Below are 18,009 nucleotides of genomic sequence, written 5' to 3' on the forward strand. Positions count from 1 at the left end.
GGCATGTGCCACGTCGGAGCATTCGGTCCGGAACCCCTTGCACCACCAATTCACGCAGGGTATATGACATGGGGCCTGCCAAAACAGGAGCCATGAGACCAAGCAGCATTTTGGAGCGCTGGAGCCCTTGGAAGCGCCGACTCGGAGAGCCGTCAGGGTTCCGCCCCACCAACTTCTACTAGAGGGTTCCCCTCTCTTTCTGTCAGCCCCTCCTTCTATTTGTGACATGCTCTTGCCGAGTCCACATGTGCCTCGCGCAAATGGAACAGTTTTGAGTCAGGCAGTGAGGAGGGCGGGCACGCCGGGAGGGAGAGGGATACCCTACCCCCACCCTTACCAGCAGGCATCACTCGGGCAGCCGCCTGGTCAGCGATACGCGCTGCCGCCGGCCCAGCGGCGCTTGCCGCCACGCGCGCCAGCTGCGGCCGGCCGCCCGCTGCCCAGGCCCAGCACTCGGTCAAACTCGTGGGCCACGGCGGCGCCGCCGCCAAATACCGCCGAGCTTGCCAGCGCCTCCTTGCCGGTGGCCCCAAAGACCGCCGAGGGTGCTGGGGAGGCGTCTGCCGCCGCCGCCGCCGCCGGCTGCTGCTGCCCAAACAGCAGCGCGGGCGGCTGCTGCTGCGCAGCGCCGCCGCGGGGCGCCGTCGCCGCTCCGGGCTCGTGCGCGTCGCGGCCGCCATCCGCCGCGGCTGCCCGCGCGGCTGCCAGCGCCGCCATGCGCCGCCGTTCCAGCAGCACAGGCACGCTGCCCACCAGGGGCGCCTGCGCGGGCGAGGGCCCCACCGCTAGCATGGCGGGCGCCACGTCAGCAGCCACCGCCGGGATCGCCGCCATCAGCGCCACGCCGCCGCCCTCCTCGCCGCCGTCGGCCGGGAGCAGTGCGGGCGCCGCCCCGCGGCGCACCACCAGGGCGCGCTGCGGCGCTGGCAGCATGCGGGCAGCCTCTGCCAGCAGCTCAGCCAGATCTGCCTGCTGCTGGGTGGTGGGCGTCGCGGGGCACTGGCGCGCATAGGCGTGAAGCGCCTCTGGTGTGCGCCCCCTCAGAAGAAAGTACAGGGGCAGCATGAGCGCCGCCTCCAGCTGCCCCCCCGCAGCCTGCCCCTCCAGCCAGCCCACCACCGCCTGCAGCAGCTCAGCAGCAGCACGGGGGGGCAGGGGTGGGGCTGCAGAAGCGCCGCCGGCAGCGGCCAAGCAGAGCAGAACAGAACGACGGCACGGCACGACAAAGCAATGCCGCCACAGGCGCGCGGGCCGGCACGCAGGCTCTGCAGCCAGCCGGCACGGGCGCCGGCCACGCCGCCGCCAGCCTGGCAACCGCCGTCAGGCCAGTCGCCCTGCCCTCCACCCCCTCCACCCAGTCGCTGCCAACCTGCCACCAGCCTGGCACCCACCGCCAGCCCAGCCTTGCCCGCCACCCCCAGCCTAGCCTTGCCCACCACCCTAGCCCCACCCACCTCCTCCTCCGCCGCACGCCACGGCATGCGCGCCACGGCATGCACCAGAGTCATTCCGTCGGGCCCCCGCGTCGCCGCCGCATACTGCAGCAGCTGCCCCAGCAGCGGCGCCGCGTCGGCGCCGCCGTCGCCGCCGCCGTCGGCCGCCGCCAGGGCGCGCTTCACCCCCAGGATTGCCTCTGTGAGCAACCCAGCCTGGAATCTCACGGCCAGCGCCGCCGCCGCCTCGCCCGGCCCTCCCGCCGACTCGGGGCGCTGGCGCAGGAGGAGCACCGCCAGGTCGGGGCGGCCGCGGCCCACAAGCACCTGCGGGGGAGGAGGCAGGCATGGCTGGGTGTGGTGTGTGGTGTGGTGTGCCGTGGTGTGGAGTGGAGTGGCGTGGCGTGGCGTGGCGTGGTGTGGTGTGGTGTGGTGTGGTGTGGTGTGGCGTGGCGTGGCGTGGCGTGGCGTGGGTGGTGTATGGTGGTGTGGTGTGGTGTTGGCCCCCACGGCTGCCCCTCCAGCCCCGGCACACAGCACGCAGGCGCCGCCTGCACCAGTCATGGCGCCGTCGCGTCCACAGGCGGCACCCCCCCCTCCGACAGTCACACGCAGGTGCGGAGCCGCCCCCGCCGCACGCCGCCCCCCGCACCTGCAGCACACGGTGCGGCAGCCCGGCGCCGTCCGCGCCGGGCACCAGCTGTGCGGCGCGCTGCAGCGCCGCGGCGCCCGCGGCGCCGCCGCCGCCGCTCTCGTCCAGCAGCTGCTGCAGCAGCCAGCCGGCGGCGGTGGCGGGGGGCACGCCAAAGTGCGCCCTGCGGAACAGGGGCGCAAGGCAGCAGCCAGCGTCGCCGCACCCGGCGCAGGCACATCCGCTGCTGCCCCTGCTGTCGGCCACAGCAACAACAGCCCCTCCAGGCGCAGGTACAGATTACATAATCTGTACCTACCGGCGCTGCTCCTGCGGCTGCTCCTGCTGCCAGAAAGCGGCTGTAAGCTATGACAGGCGGCGTGCCGGGGAGGCGATGCGGTGCAGGCGCGGCAGCTCACCTCAGCCCCTCCACTACCGCCTCCGCCTGCATGAAGCCGCCGTCGGCCAGGTAGTACGCCAGTAGTGCCAGCCTGGCGTGCAGCGCCGCCTCGCCGGGTGTACCGCTGAAAGTACCGCTGAAAGTACCGCCGCCTGCCGCCGCCGCCCCGCCGCTGCCGCTGCCGCCGGGGGCCAGGAAGAGTGCCGAGAGCAGCCGGTCTGCCGAGCTGGGTGGGTAGGCGGGGCTGTCCGGGCCGTGCCGCGCCAGCTCAGATAGCAGGTCGGACAAGAAGAGGCCGCCGCCGCCGCCTGCCGCGGCGGCGGCGCCCTCCCGCCGCTTGGCCGCCACCGACCGCCACTCCTGCTCCGAGAAGAAGCGGCCGGTGGTGCGCTCGAATGCCAGGCGCTGCTGGCTGAGCCAGGCCAGCACGCGCGCGCACAGCAGCAGGCGGGAGGCCTCAGCTAGCTCGCCAGCCTCGGCGGCGGCGGCGGCGGCGGCGGCGGCGGCGGTGGTGGTGGCGGCGGGCTGCGTGCTGCCGCCGTCGGCGTGCGGCTGCAGGCCCTCGGCCACCAGGTGCAGCATCTGCAGCCGGCCCAGCTCCTTGGCCAGGATGCCTGGAGTGGGGTGGAGTGTGGGGCAACGGGACCGTGGTGTCAGCGTCAGCAGGTGCAGCCAGGGAGGCACACGGAAGCGGGAGAGGGAGTGTGGCGAGGAGCGGCCACGGCAGCCTTGCCCCTGGCGCGGCGCAAGGCGGCTCACGAGGGTGAGGACGGCATTGCCCGGCTGCCAGCGGCAGCGCCCAGGGCCCTGCGCCGGGCCACAAAAGGCAGCGCACCTGCGCCGCCGGCGGAGCTCAGGCCGCGGGCGAGCCACGAAGCGAGGCGTCCGCGGCTGACGGCCAGCAGCTTCTGCACCCAGCGCCTCACGCACTCGCCGTCCATCAGGAACGACTCCAGGGGGTCGCTGGAGGTGCGCAGGCGGTCAAAGCAGACCTGCGGAAACGGGGTGGCGAGGGCAGAGGAGTTGGGCGGCGGCGGCGGCAGACGGCGGCAGCGGTCGGCTGGCGGTGCCCGCGCACCTGGGAGAGGTAGTCCAGCACCAGCCCGCCCATGCCATGGTCCAGAGCCACTTCCCACAGCCCGTGCAGCCTCGCGATGTCATCGGCGGCGGCTGATGAGGGCACCAGGTCGGCTTCCGCGGCCTGGCTGTACAGCTCTCGCAGCGTGGATTGCCCCCCAGGCGTGCGCTCCAGGAATTGAGTGGGGGCAAGCTCCGCCAGCTGCTCCAACACCTCCAGCTGCTGGTTTGCCATCTTGGATGGTGCAGGATGGATGATCAGAGCATGATCAGCGCCCATGGGGGGGTTGCTTCAGGAAAGCAAAACTTTGACGGCTGGCGCCAGCGAGGCACATTCTCGGCGGCATCCGCACTGGCGGAGCCTGCCAACTCCGGTCAGGGAGGCGTAGTGTCGGCAACCGATCTGATAGCGACCTGCAAATAGTTGCAGCCAGGCTGCATTGGCGCTTCCTTTGCCTGAAACGTGAGGGGCGTGCTGCCGCCGCCGGGCCGCCGCCGGGCGAGAGTGTTTGACTGCATGCAAAGAGCATGTTCCTACCAGTTTATGCGGCCCCTCCGAGCAGTCTGATTGGCGGTGCACGCCACACTTAGATGCACCAGCTGCCACATGAGCTGCCCCGCCTCTTCCCGCCGCCACAAGGGGCGGGACCCGCCAATGGCGGCACCCTGGGCCCCACAGTGTCGGCCGTGGCGCCGCAAGCTGTCAACTCATGCATCTTCCTTCTGGGCGGGTGCTGCATGGTGTTGCACGCTGCATACATCCGATTTACCACCAGTGGCTGCATGCAATTCTGCCAGCGTGGTTTGGAAAGGCCTCCCCTGCCTCTTGGGCCCTCCCTCGTCTCCTCTCGCTCCTTGTCTTGCTGCTTGGGGATCTCACCAACGTTCTCTGCTTGCCCCCAGCCTGCCCTAGCACCCAGTCGGCAGTTGTGTGAAGCGGGGGCGCGCAGCAGCAGCAATGTCCTCGCCAGGATTGCAGGCGTTGCAAACAGAGGCATACACTGCGGTCTGCAGAGCGTTCTACGCCCAGGAGTCGCTGAGATGGGTGAGCGGAGCCGCCGCTTGTCGTGCAGGCTGCTGGGCGGCCCCTCTTGCGGGCGCTGCCCTTCTGGCATGGTTTAGATGGTGAATGGGACCGTAAGATGCCAGAGCAGCCCCCCTGAAGCCGCGCCGCCTCCTGCGCTGTCCTGCTGTTTTCAGGAGCAGGAGGACGTGCTGACCAAGCTGCGCGACTTCTGGAACATCAGCAACCAGATGCACTCGGTGCGCGCCGCGCTCCGCGGGCGTGGGGGCAGCAGCTGGCTGACGCAGCGGTGGCGGTGGCGCCGTCCCGCCCGTCCCCCGCCTACGCACCCGCTGCCATGTTCAGAGAGATCCGCTCACCGATTGAGACACGTTTCGAGCTCCCTGTTGGCCGCAGACCATCACTAGCGAGATGCGCAGCGATCCCGACGTGGTGGCGGTGCGCAGCGGCGGCATGCCCTCGCGCGGCGGGCGCGGCAAGAACGCGATGCTGGCGCCGGCGCCCTCGATAGGGTGAGCCCTGCTGCTGCTGCTGCTGCTGGCTGCTGCTGGCTGCTGCCCAAACGTGCGTGCGACCATGATCCGCCCACCGGCAGCGCACATGCCAGCACCTGCCAAGCCCACTCGAGCGCCCACCCAAGCATTCGCCCAGGCCCACCAAAGATGGAGAGAGCTGCCGCTGCCGGTGCATGTGCTGCCTGCCTCCCCCGCCATTCATGCGGCTGCCTGCCGGCGCGCCAAGGGCCCATCCGCGCAGGGCTGCTGGCCAACAGGCACCGCCGCTGGTGAAGCAGCAAAGCGCGGAGCAGCTCGCGTATGCGCCGCCGCCGCCGCCGCGGCGGCGCCAGGCGCTGCCAGCTGTGTCGGAAGGCACCAGCCTGAGCAGCGGGGAGGTTTCAGCGTACAGCGAGGGCAGCGAGCGCAGCAGCAAGCTGCTGCAGCGCGGGCGCTCCAAAAAAGGAACATCAAAGGGCAGGGCTGGCGGCGGCGGCGGGAGCGGCGCCTCCAAGGCCCGGGCGTGCGTTCTGTTGCACGCGCCTGCTGCTGCTGCTGCTGCTGCTGCTGCCGCTGCCTTTAGGGGGCGGTGTGGGGTTTCGAGGGGCGCCGGGTCGCTGCCCCTGCTGCTTTCTGCCAGCGCAGGTGTCGCACCCATGCTCTCGCCACCGGCTTGTCTCTAACCGCACCGGCACCCCTCCCCTTCTTGCCCTCCCTCGCAGCGGCAGCTTGGGGCAGCAGCCGTCGGTGCGGCGAGCGGGGCCCGCGCGGCCGCTGGGCGCGCCCGGCGGCGGGCTGGGCGCCCCCATGGGCAGCGGCGTGCAGCGGCTGGCCAGCGGCATGCAGCGCTCGCGCTCCACGCGGCAGAACAACGGCTTTGGCGGCGCGGTGGACCCGCTGGGATATGTGGGGCGCCGCCTGTGGCGCTTCTGGCCGCTGGAGAGCCCGCCCTGGGTGGAGGGCTTCATCCAGCAGTGGAACCCGGGTGCGGCTCCCGCGTGCATCGTGTGCCGCCGCCGCGCCATTGCTTGCTTGCAGGGGGCAGGGCATGTTACTGTTAGGTGGCAGGGCATCCGCATGTATGGCCAGACAGCGCACCCGGGCGTGCCGGCCGCAGCCCAGCCCTGCCAGCGCCGGGCGGAGCCAAAGGGAGGCGCAGGGCCCTCCGCCGGCCGCGCCGCCGCTCACGCATCTGTACCGCCTGCCGGTACCGCAGACGACGACGGCTACGTGATTGTGTACGACCCCAACACCCGCGAGTCGACAGAGGAGGTCTTCCACTTTGCCACTGCCGTCGAGGTGCGCTGCCGGGATCGCCGCAGTGGTGTGCTGGGGGGGTTGCCGCAGCGCAGGCCGCGGCAGAGGCGGCCCGCGTGGCGCAAGACGGGTCGGCAGGGTGCCCGCGTGGTGGGGGAGCGCCCCCTGGGCTGCTGCGCGTGCTGCGCCGTTCCGTTGCAACGTGCCGGTGTGCTCGGCCTGGTCGCGAGGGCTGGCTGCTGAGCAGGGGGAGGGCTCCTTTGCCTTCCTTCCCGTCGCCCCCCTCACCCCGCCGTGCCCTCCCTGCGCACACCCTCGCCCGGCTCCCTGCCTGCTCCTCGCCCTCCCCGGCCACCCTTTGCTTCCCTTCCCACCGCTGCCTCTCCCCGCGCCCCGCAGGGCGGCGACTATGTAGTGGGGGAGTATGTGGACATGACCCAGGTGCACGGCTCGCGGCGGCAGCTGGAGAAGCCGTACGTGCCGCCCGAGGTGCTGGCGCAGGGGCCGCCGCCGGGGCTGCTGGCCGCGCTGGCGCCCGCCCCCAGCAAGAAGCGGAAGAGCGTATGTGAGTACATGTTTTATGTGGTGGTGGTGGTGGTGGTCGGTGTTTGGTGCGGCGGCCTCACGGCAGCAGCAGGCAACAAGCGGCAGCACGCCGCCGGCGACAGCCGGCAGGTTGTGTTGACGCCTCCAGCACCGGCTGCCAGCCACGCGTGTGCTGACCCTGGGGGTGAAGCAATGCGCTCATGCACACCCATGCCGACCCCCTGCCTTGCAGCCGGCGCGCCGGTGCCTGCCGACGCTCCATTCGAGCCCACATACCTCCACGCGCGGCTGCCTGTCGCAGCAGAGGATGAGCTGCAGCAGGTGCGGCATGCCCGCTGCGGCAGACTGGGCGGGCCGCATGCAAGGCCGCTCACCGCCCTCCCCGCGCGCCGGCCGGCGGCGCTGTCGCCGGCGGCCGGCGCTGCCGGCAGCTGCTGCTCGCCTGGTGCCTGCCTGCCTGCCTTCCCGACGCATAGGCACACACCACAACCCTGCCTGCACCTGCCGCCGTCTTCCACCGCCGCCTGCCGCCGCCGCCTCCCTCCCGCAGATGCTGGCGGTGCTGGAGCGCAAGGAGCGGATTGTGGAGGCGGAGATAAACATTCTGGAGTACCAGGAGGCCAACCGTGAGCGGCCGGGCTGGGAGGGGGAGGGGTTAGGGCTGGCGCAGGGGGCAGCGGCAGCGGGGCAGCGCTGTGCTGCGCAGTGCTGATTTGGGCTGCTGCTGGGCTGCGGCTGTGCTGGCTGCGGGGCTGCTGCGGGGCCGCCGACGCGGCTGCGGCGGCCGGGGCGACGGTGCTGTGCGGCGGTGCTCGGCAGCCGGCGGCGCGGCAGAGGCAGCAGCGGCAGAGGAGCGGCGCGCCAGGCGGCAGGCTTCAGCCCGCCACGACGACGGCTGGGCTGACCTCCCATCCTGGCCTCGCGCCCCCACACCCACGCTCCCCTACGCGCCCCTCCTGCCCCACCCGCCCCGCAGGCGAGGACATTGAGAAGCGGTCTGCCCTGGAGCGGCGCTTCCAGGAGCTGTGCGACCGCGAGGCGGCGCTGATGGCGGAGATGGCGGCGCTGCGGGAGGTGGTGGCCGTATGAGCTGCCCGCCGCTGCCGCCGGCGCCCGGCAGCTGGAGGGGCCGCCCCAGGAGGCTGCCCCGTGCTGCTTCCGGCCTGGGAGAGGCTCGAGGCGCTGCCCTGGCCGGCCTGACGACGCTGCGGCGAGCGCGGGAGGCGCATGCGGGGCGGCTGCGTCGCAAGCCCCGGGCGCCCCCTGGCGCCGCATGCACGGACCAAGACACGCACTGCTGACTGTTTTGACTGCACCGCACGGGCGGCGGGCAGCGGCGGGTGCTCGCGGCGGGCCGCACGGCGCGCCACGTCTGCAGGCTAGCTACAAAGGGCCGGCAGCCAGCCGGCGCGCGTGGGCCGCGGCAGGACGCCCAGCTGCGCCTCTGTATGATGGAGCCCCGCGCAGCCGTGAATCCTCTTCCCGCTGACCTGCTCTTTCCTTGCGCTCACCCTCCGACACCTTGCCCGCCTTTCATGACCGTGTTGCTGCTGCCACCTCGCCTTTCTACGTTGTGTTCTCGACTGCGTCGTCTCTTTCTCTTGTGACCGCTGCTAAGAAGCGGGGATGGCGGATGCGGTGGCGGCGCCGGCGGATGCGGTGGCGGCGCCGCGTGCGCTGCGGCAGCTTCACTGTTTCCGGGAGCTCCGGGGATCACAGTAATTTTCCGCGCTGCGCATCCCACAGTTGCATCGCCGCATATCGCTGCTGTCGAAGGGGCGGTGACATAGGGGCGAGCCGGCCGGCGCCTTGCGCCTGCCCCTGGACCCCTCGCAGCCCTTCCACGTCCGCAGAAGGCAGGCCCAGTGCGGACGGATCGGCCAGGATGTGCTGGCAATGGTGAGCCCGCCCCTCCATACCGTGCGCCGCCCCCGCCTCGCCGCCCCCAGCCCACCCCGTCTACCGCCTGCCGGCAGGTGCTGCACCTGTGGTTCACCTGGAAGTGCTGGTGCCAGGGGGAGATGTCTCCGGCGGTGTGGTACTGGCAGGCAGCCACCTACGCCGCGTATGCGCTCAAAATCAGCTGGAAGCTGCGCCGCAAGGGCACCACCCTGCCCTTTGTCGGCCAGCCGCTGGTGGCCGCCCTGCGGCTCACGGGCCTGGGCCTGGGGCTGGGCGCGCAAAGCGTGTGGCTCATGGTGCACCGCAGCATGGCGGCGGCGGCCGCGGCAGCCGCGGCCCGCCCTGCCGGCGGCGCCGGCGGCGCGCGGGACGCCGTGCGGCTGCTGGCCGTCCTGCTGTTTGCCTCCTCGGGCGTTGCCATGATGATGGGCCTGGTGACTCTGCGGGTGGCGCACCTCAGGTGAACGCTGGGCTGGGGCTGGGGCTGGGGATTCACCGCTGACGGTGCATGCATGCGCGGTCGGCATGGCAAGCCTGGCGTGTTGGTCGAGCGGGGTTTTGGGTGTAACCAGGCAGGTACACACAGGCCTGCCTGTGTTCTGACAGTTGATGTTGTTTGGGCTCATCAACCCTGCACCGCGCCCCGCCTGCCTTCCCCGACCCCTTGCAGCCTGAGCGCGGCCGCACAGCTGGGCCTAGTGGCCAGCGCGCTGCCCAGCGCGGCGCCCGGGTGCCGGGCGCTGATGGCGGGGCGTCCCGACGTGCAGCGCAGCATGCACGCCGTGCACAGCATGGTCAGCTGGCTGGCCGCCCTGCCCCACATCCACCCCGGGGCGTCGCCCGGGCCTGCGACGCGGGGCCAGGAGGCGGTGGCGGAGTGCGTGGCGGTCGTTTCTTTCTTCCAGATCGGCATCGGACTGGTGCTGCCGCTGCTGCTGGAGGCCCGGCTGGCGGCGTGCCTGTTCCACCGCCACCAGCGCCAGCGCCGCGCCGCGGGGCTGCCGCCCGAGCGCGGGCCGCATGCCGCCGCCTACCGCGCCCTGTGGCGCCTGCTGGCGGGCGACGGCTCGCTGCCGTTTGCCGCCACCGCGGCCCTGCTGCTCATCTTTTGCTGGGACCTGTGCAACCTCTACTCCTTCCGGGGAGCCGGGGGTGCCGCTGCTGCCAGCGCGGCAGCAGGAGCATCTTAGCAGACTGAATTGTCATGAACAAAGCTTGCAATAAAACATGCCGGTCCTCGGCCCCCTCGCGCTAGCTAGCGAGGCGCGGAGGGAGATCCAACGGCACATTCTGGCGCTAAATGCGAGTGCGGGGCGAGCAGGCTATGGTTTAGGGGAGTGGTTCAGGGGAGGCAGGAGTGGCATCGGCGCCCCATCCCAGCCAGCGCTTTGCCATGGCGGCGCCGCCTGCAGCGGCGGAGCCAACTGACGTGAACTGGGCAGGCACCTGGGGCTGTCATCAGCACACTGTGCTACGGCGGCACTGTACCGGTCTCACAAATGACGCAGGCACACGCATGAGTGCAGGCCCACTCAATGCATCCAATTCTGAACCCAATTGTGCCCTTGTCCGGCCGACCTGCTCTGCCGCTCCGCCAGCAAGCACGCTGCTGGTTTCGCGCGATGCATCGACCTCGAACATATGCTGCACAGCTGCAGGAAGGTCAGCCGCAGAGGTGCGGCGGGCTCTGCCTTGGTTGGCCAAATGCAGAAGGCGGGCAGGCCGGCGGGCGCGGCATGCTGTGCGCGCTGTGCCTACCCTCCATCCCGCGCAGGTGTGGGCTCAGCGGCAGCCGGCCGTCAGCGTCAGCTGCACCATGCTTGCACACATGTTTTTATTAGGTCCCCCGGTGGCACATCACAGCCTCTCTCACACAATGCCCTAATCGCACCCCACCCCTCCGGCTGATTTCCTTCCTTCGGGCGGGACAGTTGGACATAGCGCTGTGCCTACATTTGCTCGCCAGCAAGCGCCCTTTCCGCTTCCGGTCCTTGACGCAGGTCGGGTGGCGCTCAAGAACCGGCAGGCTAACAGTAGTGGCTCGGACAGTGTGCCACACGGTGGGTGCGATGTGGGCGAGGGGTGCTGAACAGCGTCCGCTTGCTGCTCCCACATGCCACTGCGGGCGCAATGTTACGCTGCGTACCACATGCCCTCCCAAAGCTCCACACCCTCTTGTCCCGCCGCCCGCCCGCCTGCCGCAGTGCCTGCCAGCACGCCGGGTGCAGTTGCACCAGCTCCACGCTCCCAGATGGCGTCAGCCACCTACATCCCAGCGCTGCTGAGGCTTCTGCACAGCGCCGGCGAGCGCCAGGCGGTGCAGGCTGCCAGGACCCTGGTTAACCTATGTTGTGAAAGCGATGACCACCTGGCAGCCATCGTAGCGGCCGGCGGCATTCCAGCGCTGGCTCACTGTATCACCAGTAGCGATGCTAGCAATGATTTGCTGGAGGCCGCAGCTATGCTTCTGCGCAACATTTCTGTTGACAGCCCTGGGAACGCCGCAGCCATTGCAGCGGCCGGCGCCATATCTCCATTGGTGCAGTGCCTGTGCAGCAGCCGCAGCGAGACTGTGCAGGTTGAGACAGCCACGGCGCTCACCGCCCTCGCTGCCGTCAGCCCCGACTGCAGAGTGGCCATTGCAGCTTCCGGCGGCATCCCAGCCTTGGTGCAGCACCTGCGCAGCAGCAGCGGTAGCAGCGAGAGGATGCAGAGGCAAGCAATGTTGGCACTTGCGAACCTCATAGCAGATCCTGGCAACCGGGCATCCATCGTGGCGGCCGGCGTCATTCCAGCGCTGGTTCAGCTCATCAGCAGTATCGGTGCTAGCGATGATTTGCTGGAGGCCGCATCCTTGCTGCTGCGCAACCTTTCTGTTGACAGCCCTGGCAACGCCGCAGCCATTGCAGCGGCCGGCGCCATATCTCCATTGGTGCAGTGCGTGAGCAGCTGCAGCGAGGCGGTGCAGGGTCAAGCAGCCGCAGCGCTCAGCGGCCTCGCTGTCGACAGCTCTGACCGCAGAATGGCCATCGTAGCTGCCGGCGGCATCCCTCTGCTGGTGCAGCTCCTGCGCAACAGCAGCAGCAACAGCAACAGCGAGCTCGTGCAGCTGCAGGCAGCTCGTGTGACTGGCGTTCTCATGCAAGGCTCCGAGATCCGGGAGGCCTTTGTAGCAGCTGGCGCCATCCCTCTGCTGGTGCAGCTCCTGCGAAGCAGCAGCAGCCAACAGGTGCAGATAGCAGCAAGCTTTGCACTTCGCTGCCTCTCTGTGGACAGCCCTGGCAACAAGGCAGCCATTGGTGCGGCCGGCGCGATCCCTCTGCTGGTGCAGCTCCTTCGCAACACTGCCAGCGAGGAGTTGCAGATTGTAGCAGCCCAAGCGCTTGGCTGCCTCTCTGTGGACAGCCCTGGCAACCAGGCAGCAATCGGAGCGGCTGGCGCCATCCCTGTGCTGGTGCAGCTCCTGCGCAGCAGCGCCGGCGAGGAGGTGTAGGTGGTAGCAACCCACGTGCTTGGCTGCCTCTCTTTTGACAGCCCTGTCAACCAGGCAGCAATCGGCGCGGCCGGCGGCATCCCTCTGTTGGTGCAGCTCCTGCGCAGCACCGCCAGCGAGCAGGTGCAGGTGGCAGTAGCCGCTCTTCTTTCGAACCTTGCCATTGACAGCCCTGCCAACAAGACAGCCATCGGCACAGCCGGCGCCATCCCTCTGTTGGTGCAGCTCCTGCGCAGCAGCGCCAGTGTGGAGTTGCAGACGGTAGCCGTACATGCGCTTGGCTGCCTTTCTGTGGACAGCCCCGACAGCAGCGCGGCGATTGCAGCAGCAGGCGGCATCACTGCTCTGCAGCAGCTGCACAGCAGCAGCCCAAGCGAGGAGGTGCGGGAGGCCGCAGCTGATGCACTGCGCAGCTTGTCCAACAACATTGCTGTGGTGCTGAATGCTGAAAACGCAGTACACGAGAGCGCGGACCCCCCAGCAGCAGAGGCAGCGGACGGCTGCGGCAACACGCATCACCTGAAGCGCTGTTCTGCGTGAGTGGATGTTTGAACTGCAGCAACAGTTTGGCTTGCCAGTGCATTAAGCTGGCCCTGGGGTGGCATCCAGCCTGTCTGCCTGGCTTACTGCGTTTGCTTTCTGTGCCCTGCCTGCCTCCTGCCTGCAGGTGCCGGGGTGTGAGGTACTGCAGCGAGGCCTGCAGCCACGCACACTGGCGCACACACAAGCCAGAGTGCCGGCGCCTGCGCGCCGCCGCGGCTGCTGGTCCTGCTGCTGCTGCTGCAGCTGCTGCCCAGCCCTAGCTCCAGCACAGGGCGTGCGCAGCCATGTGGCGTCAGCTCACAATCCTCCGGCAACAGTCACCAAACCACACCGAAGAGTACCACACTTGCGGCTGATACCTCCTGCCTCCAAAGAAATGCCTGCCAAACGCACCCGAGCATCCAAGCATTTGTCCAGCACCACATGCAACAGCACGGTGCACCCTTGCTTTGCCTTGCTGCTGTTTTTTTGTATTTGTTTTACTTGCTTGCCACTGATAAGCACACCGAAAACAGCGAGCGGAAACAGAAAGGAGCGACAGGCAAAGAGAGGGAAGGCTGCCTGCTGAAAGAGGCGCAACCCACGACAGGCAGAGACGACAGAAGCAGGGCACAACGGCAGCATAGGTTTAACACAAGAGAAAGGCAAGCAATGTGTTGCAGTCACCCCTGTCCTTGCGGGTAGAGGGTGCCTCATGCCGGCAGCAGCGGCCCCACCGGCTGCCACACAGCAGGCCGCCCACCTGGCCCTCCAGCGGCAGCCGCAGGTCTACTGTGGCCATGCCCCAGTGCAGGCCGCAGGCGGGGTCGGCCAGCGCATCCACTGTGCTGCCTCACCGCGGCATACTGGCGGTCGGCGCGGGCCCAAAGGCCTGCGGGTGCAGGCTGCGCAGCGTGGCAAAGCCCCGGGATGCCGGCGCCAGGTCCTGCCTGAGGAATCACACAGCGAGCTAAAGCTGCAGCCTGCAGCTGCTGCATGGCGGCCTCGGGCTGGCCGACAAGCTGGGCGCCATGCCAGTGCACGAGGCGGTAGGGTTGTGGCGGCGCAGTGGCGGAGCGGCGCAACGGGCGGCAGGCTGCGGGCGGTTGGATGCTTCAGGCAATCTCATCAAGCTGGGGGATGCTGCGGGGGGTGCCGGGCCCCGCAATTCCTCCGCTGCCAATTCCTCCGCTGTTGACGTTCCTCGATCTGGGGCCCCGGCTATGCTGCCTGGGCGTAGGGCGATGATCAGGGACGGCATGCGCTCAAAACAAGGCTCCCCATCTGCCGCATGGCGCTGCCACGCACTGATCCCCGGTCACCGCTGGCAGCGTGGGCAGCCAAAAGGGGGAACCCCTGGCGCCGCAGGTCCCTCCTGATCACCTAGGACCCTAGTTCAGCCCGTAGCTTGCAGCCATGGCGCTGTCCGCCCTCCGTGGGGGCGTGCAGGGCCTCCTGTCGGCGCCAGCCCCTGTGGCTGCTGCTGCGGCTGGTCTTCCTAGCGCTCTGCAGATGGTGCGGCGTTTTGCAGCGGAGCCAGCGCCTGCCGAGGCGGTGGCGGAGGGAACAGTAACCCAGGCGAGTTTGCTGCCGCCAGGGGCCCCACCGCGCCCCAGGGGCCCTCTTGATGGCACGCTGGCACCGATGGCAGCACCTGGGGCCCGCGATGGGGCGTGGAGTGGTTAGGGTCGGGGAGGTGGCCGCCCCCATGACACCCCACCGGCCTCCACGCGCGCCCTCGTCCCGCCCAGCCCCCGATCCGGGACACGCGCGGCAAATTGGAAGCAGCCGCGGCCGCCGGCCCGCTCCGCCCCACCCCCGCCCTCCCACCGCCCGCCGCCGCCGCGCCTCGCCGCAGGTCATTGGCGCCGTGGTGGACGTGCACTTTGAGGGCGACCTGCCGCCCATCCTGTCGGCCCTGGAGGTGGCCAACCACGAGATCCGGCTGGTGCTGGAGGTGGCGCAGCACATTGGGGACCACACGGTGCGCACCATCGCCATGGACGCCACCGACGGGCTGATGCGCGGGCAGGGCGTGATCAACACGGGGGAGCCCATCAAGGTGCCCGTGGGCCGCGAGACGCTGGGGCGCATCATGAACGTCATTGGCGAGCCGGTGGATGAGAAGGGGCCCATCCGTGAGCGGGGGCGGGTGCTGCGGGGGCTGCCTGAGAGGGCTGCCTGAGAGGCATATGACGAGATGCGTGCTGGGTGTGGAGCGCCCCCAGCTTTTGGCGTGGGGCTCCCGAAGCGCACGGCCGGTGCCGACCAGGCCGGCCAGGCAGCCTGCGCGGGCGTGCCCCGCGCCCCGGCCATGCCCGCGCCGCCTCCTCCCACCCGCCTGCTGCCCACCTGCTCCTGCCCGCGCAGCCGCCAAGGTCACCTGGGGCATCCATCGCGAGGCGCCGCTGTTTGTGGACCAGGGAGTGGAGCAGGAGATCCTGACCACCGGCATCAAGGTGGGCAAGCCTGGCCCCTAGAGCAGCAGCCGGTGGCGGCGCCGCCAGCTGGGCCACCGAGCGCGCGCTGGCACTGCCTCCACCCGCGGCACAGCAGCGCGCCGCGGCATGGGGTGGCGGTGCTGGTTGGAGCGGGGGCTGGGAGGCTGGCAGTGGAAGCGCCTGGGGGGCGCCGCGGCAGGGCTCCTCCCTGCCAGCCCCGCTGCCCCGCCTCCAAGCCCGGCTGCCCCCCACCGACCCCCCGACCTCTCTGTTCTTCATCCTCCCCTCTGCTTCACCTGCGCCTGGCAACAGGTGGTGGACCTGCTGGCGCCCTACCAGAAGGGAGGCAAGATCGGGCTGTTTGGCGGCGCGGGCGTGGGCAAGACCGTGCTCATCATGGAGCTGATCAACAACGTGGCCAAGGGGCACGGTGAGGGGCCGGGGCCGCTTCCTTTCTTCCTTCCTTCCTTCCTTCCTTCCTTCCTTTCTTTCTTCTTGGCGGGTGGCATGGGAGCCGATTCATCAGACGCGGCCAAGGGGCACAGTGAGGGGCACGGGGCCTGCGGCTGGTTTCTTTCTTCTTCTTGGGAAGTGGTGGGCTGCGTTGGGAGCCGATTGACAGCGTGGCGAGGGCGTGGTGGGGGCTGCGGCTGGGCTGGGCTGGGCCTTCCCTGCGTGAATCAGGGCGCTGCGAGGGCTGGTACAGCGCGTGCCTGGCGCGGTGGCGGCAGCCCCTCTGGTGCTGCTGCGGGCACGGCAAGGGCTGCGGGTGGTGTGGGGGCTGCCTGCACCCTCAGGGCGCAGCTCGGCCGGCAGCCGGCTGCGCAGCTGGTGCCTGCCGCGCCGCTGACCGCCCCGCCGCCACGCCCTCCTTTCCTTTCTTCCTGCAGGTGGCTTCTCCGTGTTTGCGGGCGTGGGCGAGCGCACCCGCGAGGGCAACGACCTGTACCGCGAGATGATTGAGTCTGGTGCGTACCGCATGTACTGCATGTACTGCCGCTCGTGACGCACACGTCCCCGTGCCGCTCCGGCTGCCGCCTCTGCTGCCGCTCGTACCGCTGCCGGCACGCTTCTGGCAACGGGCGGCGGCTGTGTGTTTGGTGTAAGCGAGTGTGCCTGCTGCAATGGGGTGGGGGGGATCTGTTCTGGGCGCCGGCCGGGCGGGGGTAGCTGCCGGCGCAGGCGGCCGCCGCTGTGCACGCGTGTGCAGCAGATTCTCGGGACGGGCATGGTCCTCAAGGTGTGTAGGGGTTGCCCCATCGCACCCTGGAACACAAATAAAACGCATGCATGTGTGGATGTGCGCCAGCGTGCGGCTGTCGCTGCCGGTGCTGGAGGGCTCGTGCCGGAGGTGTGGGTGCAGCATCCCGCCGGGAGACGCAAGCTGCGCCTCCGGCACGGACGCCTCTACCGCCGCCAGCGACTGCCGCCGCCGCGCCGCCCGCTGCCGGCGTTGGGGCTGCGGCAGCGGCGCGGCAGCTCCTTGCCAGCGGCGTCCCCCCGCGGGCTGCTGTGCGCCGTGGGCTGTTTTCTGGCGCAGCGCAGGCAGGCTGCCACTACTATGGCTGTGAGCGCCGCCACGGCGCCGCCGGGCTCTCAGAGCGCCGAGCGGCGCTTCGGCGGCGTGACAGAGCCTGCACAGTGGCGCGCCCCTGCGCAGCCGCCCGGCCGCTCCGCTGCCTGCCCGCATGCGGGCAGCAGCAGCGCCGCCGGAGGCGGCTCATAGCGTCTCGGCGGGGCCGGAGCCATGCCAGCGGCGGCCGGCTGCGCCGCCCTGCCCTGCCTGTGCTGCCCTGCGTGTGGCGGCGTGGGCTGCGGGCGGGGGCGGGCCTCTGCGGTTGGGCTTGCTGGCGCATCGCCCTCGCCCCACTGCCCGCCGCGTCGCCCCTCCAACCCCGCCCCTCACCCACCCTGCCTTCTTTCCCCTCCCCCTGCCATCATCGTTCCCTGCTGCTCACTGCCTGCTGCTCCCTGCTTCCTCCCATCCCCGCCCCCCAGCCCCGTAACCAGCCATCGGTGCCGCCCCCCACCCCACGTGCCCCCCCGCCTCCCTCTGCAGGCGTCATCAAGCTGGGAGACAAGCAGATGGAGTCCAAGGTGACGCTGGTGTACGGCCAGATGAACGAGCCGCCCGGTGAGCGGGAGGTGGAGCGGGAGGGAGGGAGGCTGGTGGTTGAGAGGGAGGGAGAGGCAGAGGCAGAGGGAGAGGCAGAGGGGAGGGGAGGAGAGGCTGGTGGATGAGAGGGGAGGGGAGGGCGGTGGGTTGGATGGGAGGCGGGGAGCCGAGGGGAGGGGAATGGAGGAGGGGGCTGGCGGCCAGAGGCAGGGGGCCATTTGGTGTGTGAGGAGGATCGGGAGGAGCGCCGGCCCTCCTCCTGCGCCTGCCGGCCTGCCGGCCCCGCCCGCCGCCCACGCGCCGAGCTGGCCTCCCTCCAACCCTTCCCCGCCGCGCCCCCCCGCGCAGGCGCGCGCGCCCGCGTGGCGCTGACTGGCCTCACCGTGGCCGAGTACTTCCGCGACGAGGAGGGGCAGGACGTGCTGCTGTTTGTGGACAACATCTTCCGCTTCACGCAGGTGGGCGGGTGTGGTGTGTGGTGGTGTGTGTCGCTTCGAGCTGTGGGCGTGGCGAGTGTGGCGGTGTTCTGCAGCGCCCCGCCCTGGCGCTGGCGGCTGGGGGCCTGGGGCTGGGCAGCCGCCTGCCTGCTCATCGCCCGCTCACCCCACCCCGCCCCGCCTCCCCACATTGCACATGTGCCGCCCCCCTCCCGCTCCTCTACCCCCCCCCTTCT

General features: G+C 70.2%; 4 protein-coding genes across 4 annotated transcripts in view; 3 read left to right on the forward strand and 1 right to left on the reverse strand.

Moving 5' to 3' along the window:
• Positions 1–366: 366 nt before the first annotated feature.
• On the reverse strand, positions 367–3,776 carry CHLNCDRAFT_141115 (hypothetical protein; the record flags this gene model as incomplete). The annotated part of the gene is made up of 6 exons (XM_005843398.1): positions 367–1,122; positions 1,455–1,760; positions 2,086–2,248; positions 2,484–3,078; positions 3,300–3,456; positions 3,543–3,776. The coding sequence occupies 6 exons, from the start codon at positions 3,774–3,776 to the stop codon at positions 367–369; spliced, it is 2,211 nt and encodes a 736-aa protein (XP_005843460.1).
• A 723-nt stretch (positions 3,777–4,499) lies between these two features.
• CHLNCDRAFT_141116 (hypothetical protein) lies at positions 4,500–7,951 on the forward strand (the record flags this gene model as incomplete). The annotated part of the gene is made up of 10 exons (XM_005843372.1): positions 4,500–4,586; positions 4,742–4,804; positions 4,962–5,077; positions 5,322–5,582; positions 5,782–6,044; positions 6,276–6,358; positions 6,716–6,881; positions 7,095–7,183; positions 7,413–7,488; positions 7,839–7,951. The coding sequence occupies 10 exons, from the start codon at positions 4,500–4,502 to the stop codon at positions 7,949–7,951; spliced, it is 1,317 nt and encodes a 438-aa protein (XP_005843434.1).
• A 3,064-nt stretch (positions 7,952–11,015) lies between these two features.
• CHLNCDRAFT_141118 (hypothetical protein) lies at positions 11,016–12,257 on the forward strand (the record flags this gene model as incomplete). The annotated part of the gene is made up of 1 exon (XM_005843373.1): positions 11,016–12,257. One exon carries the CDS (start codon positions 11,016–11,018, stop codon positions 12,255–12,257), a length of 1,242 nt encoding a protein of 413 aa, XP_005843435.1.
• A 1,938-nt stretch (positions 12,258–14,195) lies between these two features.
• The window catches only part of CHLNCDRAFT_141119 (hypothetical protein), a gene marked incomplete at both ends in the record, with an annotated part of 7,103 nt that continues 3,289 nt past the window's right edge, over positions 14,196–18,009 (forward strand). Inside the window, 7 exons of the mRNA XM_005843374.1 lie at positions 14,196–14,294; positions 14,638–14,917; positions 15,150–15,238; positions 15,533–15,650; positions 16,111–16,188; positions 17,280–17,354; positions 17,685–17,794. Coding sequence (XP_005843436.1) covers positions 14,196–14,294; positions 14,638–14,917; positions 15,150–15,238; positions 15,533–15,650; positions 16,111–16,188; positions 17,280–17,354; positions 17,685–17,794 — 849 coding nt within the window. The remainder of the gene's footprint in view (positions 14,295–14,637; positions 14,918–15,149; positions 15,239–15,532; positions 15,651–16,110; positions 16,189–17,279; positions 17,355–17,684; positions 17,795–18,009) is intronic.

Source organism: Chlorella variabilis (genome assembly GCF_000147415.1).
Source record: "Chlorella variabilis unplaced genomic scaffold CHLNCscaffold_31, whole genome shotgun sequence".
Taxonomy (NCBI): Eukaryota; Viridiplantae; Chlorophyta; class Trebouxiophyceae; order Chlorellales; family Chlorellaceae; genus Chlorella; species Chlorella variabilis.